The 4,239-nt window shown below is 41.5% G+C and overlaps 1 protein-coding gene across 1 annotated transcript; it reads right to left on the bottom strand.

Moving 5' to 3' along the window:
- Positions 1–472: 472 nt before the first annotated feature.
- LOC139448652 (octapeptide-repeat protein T2-like) lies at positions 473–3,950 on the bottom strand. The gene is made up of 2 exons (XM_071230212.1): positions 3,754–3,950; positions 473–614 (listed from the first exon to the last, which is right to left on the bottom strand). Exons 1-2 carry the CDS (start codon positions 3,948–3,950, stop codon positions 473–475), a joined length of 339 nt encoding a protein of 112 aa, XP_071086313.1.
- Positions 3,951–4,239: the final 289 nt, after the last annotated feature.

Raw genomic sequence — 4,239 nt, 5'->3', positions numbered from 1 at the left:
CACGCGGACCGTTCATAAATACCTTGCCATAAAGAATCGCAATCAAGCATATTCACACACTCTATCATAACACTCTCCATACATTCATATTCTCACATAACCACTCTTCTCTGTCTCTCTGCCTGTCTCTCTCTCCATCTTCTGTATGTCCACTACTTTCTCTTCTCCCTCTCCTCCCTCGTTCTTTCTCTCTCTCCTCTCTCTGTGAGTTTCTCTTTTCCTCTCTGTCTCCAACTTTCTCTTTTCCCTCCTGTCACTCTCCATGTGTGATTCTCTCTTCCTCTCTCTCTCTCCATCGTCTCTCTCCAACTTTCTCTTTTCACTCCTGTCACTCTCCATGTGTGTTTCTCTCTTCCTTTCTCTCACTCCATCGTCTCTCTCCAACTTACTCTTCTCCATCCCCTCTCTCTCCATCTCTCACTCTCTGTCTTTCGTCCTCCCTCCCCCTCTCTCTCCATCGTCTCTCTCCAACTTACTCTTCTCCCTCCCCCTCTCTCTCCATCTCTCGCTCTCTCAGTCTTTCGTCTTTCCTCCCTCCATCTCTCTCTCTCTCATCGCCTCTCTCCAACCTACTCTTTTCCCTCCCCCGCTCTCCATCTCTCGCTCTCTCATATCTATATACTTATATACGTATCATATCTTACATATCGTATATCTCTTGGAATTTATCTCCATGAATTCCTGACAATAAAACATCCCCAGCAACCTATGCCGTTCGTAAGAGGTAACTAAACAGGTGGTGAGGTTCAGCTACATGGTTGACAGCGGTTCATCGTATCCCAACGGCGTGATTCTGTTGCACATGATGCCAATCACTGGATTGTCTGATTCACACTCGTTTATGCACAAACCGCTCTCATAAAACTGCGGCGTTAAACAACAAATAAACTTGTGGTTTTGACGAAATGATAATATTCGAAACGCATCCTCAGACAATATGTTTTATTACAAAGCTCTTTGCCGACCCATTTATTCTTCACACACATAGAGAATACATGCCCAGCAAATCCAGACATAACCGACATCTACCACAATTGCAATTCAAATATCCCTCGACTTGAAAAGCAATTAACCTTTTCAAAAGCACAATAAGCGTGAAATTGTCGCGCATTATCCATTACAAATTACCCATAATTTGAGATACAAATTCGTAAAATTATCACATTTTTTCACGCAAGATCGGACGTGTTACAAACTTCGTCTACAAATAGCGAGCATCGTGGAATTATCGCTTCAGGTAAACAAGTAAACAATATTCACAGTTTGAACGTGAGACGGAGTTGCCTGTTTGTTGGTTGCTGATGTTGTTCCCCGGTGTGTTAATCTCTCATTGTATGTAGCATTCACAGCTGGGGTGTATGTTTTTCTAACAATATGCGGTAAGGCGGGTCAACTATACAGCGTTATGTCGCTCAAAGGAAACAGTAATTACGCTTATTATTCGACGTCACGCTAACAAGTGACATTCTTGTCCCACAGCATGATACGCCCGGTCCTTGTCGCCAATCTCAGTACATCACTTGTTTGTTTACTTTCGTTATAACACAAACAACACATAAACATATTGATCAATGATGAAGATCAAAGGTACTTTCTTAGCCATTGAGATTAATCTCATGCCGAATTGGCAATATTCCTGCCATAAAGGAGAAGAGTTCTTTTATAATGGTAAAAATACACACGTGTTTTATTTTTTTATCTCAAATATGTAAACATTCTAACGGAAACCCTTAATGTTATTTATTTTACTTTTCATATTTTAATCCATATTATATGTATGCTTAATAACGTGTCTTCTTTATTCCTAATCCATTTGAAGTATTAATCCGCTTGACAACAGGCAGTGCGAGTAGTTTAGATTCACTTGAACTTGCCATAACCTATCTCGGCGTCATCCACCATCATCATCACCCAGGTTTGCATCCTCATCTCAAGCGAAGTTTTAATGAAAGTATTATCGACCCGATTGTACACGGATGTCAAAGTGAAGAATTGAATTATTGTTGAACTATTTTATACAACATATTAACTTTTGTACATGTACATGAAGACTATATACACTTATCATGAGTGAGGGAGTTGGGTTTAACGCCGCTTTGAACAATAACTGAGTTATATCACGGCGTGTCATCTTAATGTTTGAGGAAAACCCGAAGGGATGCACGTTTACCACTTTGGTAAAACCCAGGATCTCGGGTATGGCGCTGACAAACCATGAAACATTTTCAGAGCGTTGACATCTGCACGTGTATATTAATGTATATAATCATGTTCATATACCCACGAAATTGTATATAACGAACAGTCGGTTATACCGAACGCACCATATTCCCTTGGCCCAGTTTCTCAAAGCGGCCTTAGCGCTACGAGTTCCGTAAGTGTGTGGCAGAGTACACCCTCGATTATCCAGTGTATCATACCAATGAGATGGGATAGGCTAGATAATCGAGCATGGGTCCGGGACTGACGATGGGCTTAGAGTGGTAATAGAGTTATTGTGAATATCTCACTTTGTATATAACAGAAGTGTTAAAGAGCGGATTTACGCTTATAACGAACGAATGAGATGCCATTACTATTGTTGGTCATGTGAAGAACCAACATTGGATATACCAAACTGTTTTTTTCTTCGACATATCTTTTTTTGCCTGAATGTAAATTTGCAAAAACAAAAATTACTTTTGAAAAGTTAATTCCAGGCAGACTTTTATTTATACAATTCACTCCACAAATCATAGTTCAGAGTGGGTGAGTTTGGTTTTAACGCCGCTTTTAACAGTATTCCAGTTATATCGCGGCGTGTCAGCTTAGTGTGGGAGGAAAGCCCGAAGTGATGCAGGTCTCAGACGTTTACCACTTCGGTGAAACCCACAAGCACGGGTTTGGTGCTGACAAACCTAGAAACATAATCGGGGCGAATCGGGATTCGAACCCACAGTCATAGGTTTCTGGCGTGCCCAAGGGACGCAACTCTGCACAACGAATCGCGGCGCCTTAGACGACTGGGCCACCCGTGCCTCCCATAGTTCAGAGACATACACTTTATACTTTGACAAAATACAAACAACAGTTTGAGAATAGTGCCAAATATTAATATTAAAATAACCCTAAAATGCCGGGCACAAAAAGTATACACCTGAAAACTGAAAACAGTCTCAGAAACATAAATATGATACCTGTATCAAATACATCACCATCGAATAACCATTTCCCTTTTGTTTCGTTAATAGCCACCATTTAGACTTAACTCTTGCATTGCTGAAAGGGATGTCGGAAGCTATAGTCGCTTCTTCCGACAAGCAGCCAGGATATTCACGCAAATACCCAGTAGTGTGACCTAAATATAACGTCCGTATCAAGTAAGTGTAAGTGTTTAGAGGGAGGTCTGTATTTCGTGTTGTTTGGTACACTTGTGTCAATTCTAGCTAGCTTCAAGTTCGCTTCAAGTTTGATTAAATAATATAGAATCATGTGTAGGACGAGAAGAATATTGCGATATGCAATATGTACAGCAAGATGATTATGCATTATTGGACTTTCATATCAATGTGTTTTAAGGCCTTAGATATGTATTTTGCTAGGTTAGACAAGAACAGTAGTAGTATTTAAGGAAGGATTTACGTTCGTATATTGAGTGTGGCATTTACGTAAATAACTAATCTCCAGCTGATTGTGAATCACATTAAGTACACCCTCCCTATCTTTTAGTTTCTATGGGGAGTCCACCTTCCATCTTCTCTCTGTCCAACTTACTCTTTTCCCTTCCCTCTCTCTCCATCTCCCCCCTCTCTCTCCATCTCCTCTCTCCATCTCCCCTCTCTCTCCATCTCCCCTCTCAATCTCCCCTCTCTCTCCATCTCCCCTCTGCCTCCATCTCCCCCTCTCTCCATCTCCTCTCTCCATCTCCCCTCTCTCTCCATCTCCTCTCTCTCTTCATCTCCTCTCTCCATCTCCCCCCTCTCTCCATCTCCTCTCTCTCTCCATCTCCCCTCTCGCTCTCCATCTCCCCTCTCGCTCTCCTCTCTCTCCTATTGTTCTATGGGGACTCTATGCTTACTTGTTCTATGGGGAGTCTATGATTACTTGTTCTATGGGGAGTCTATGATTACTTTCTCTATGGGGAGACTAGGATTACCTGTTCTATGGGGGTCTATGATTACTTGTTCTATGGGGAGTCTATGATTACATGCTCTATGGGGAGTCTATGATAACTTGATCTATGGGGAGTCTATGATTACT

This window comes from Haliotis cracherodii, unplaced genomic scaffold, assembly GCF_022045235.1.
Source record: "Haliotis cracherodii isolate W230 unplaced genomic scaffold, xgHalCrac1.p SCAF_7, whole genome shotgun sequence".
Classification (NCBI taxonomy): Eukaryota; Metazoa; Mollusca; class Gastropoda; order Lepetellida; family Haliotidae; genus Haliotis; species Haliotis cracherodii.
The sequence above is the reverse complement of the archived record's forward strand: the minus strand, read 5'-3'. Positions and strand labels throughout refer to the sequence as shown.

Excerpts from the sequence above, each read along its gene's own strand:
- LOC139448652 (XM_071230212.1), bottom strand. The coding sequence starts at position 3,950 with ATGGAGAGAGGAGATGAAGAGAGAGAGGAGATGGAGAGAGAGGGGAGA. Across the intron at positions 615-3,753 it reads GAGAGAGGGAAGGGAAAAGA|ATATGAGAGAGCGAGAGATG; the intron begins GTAAGTTGGACA and ends ATAAGTATATAG.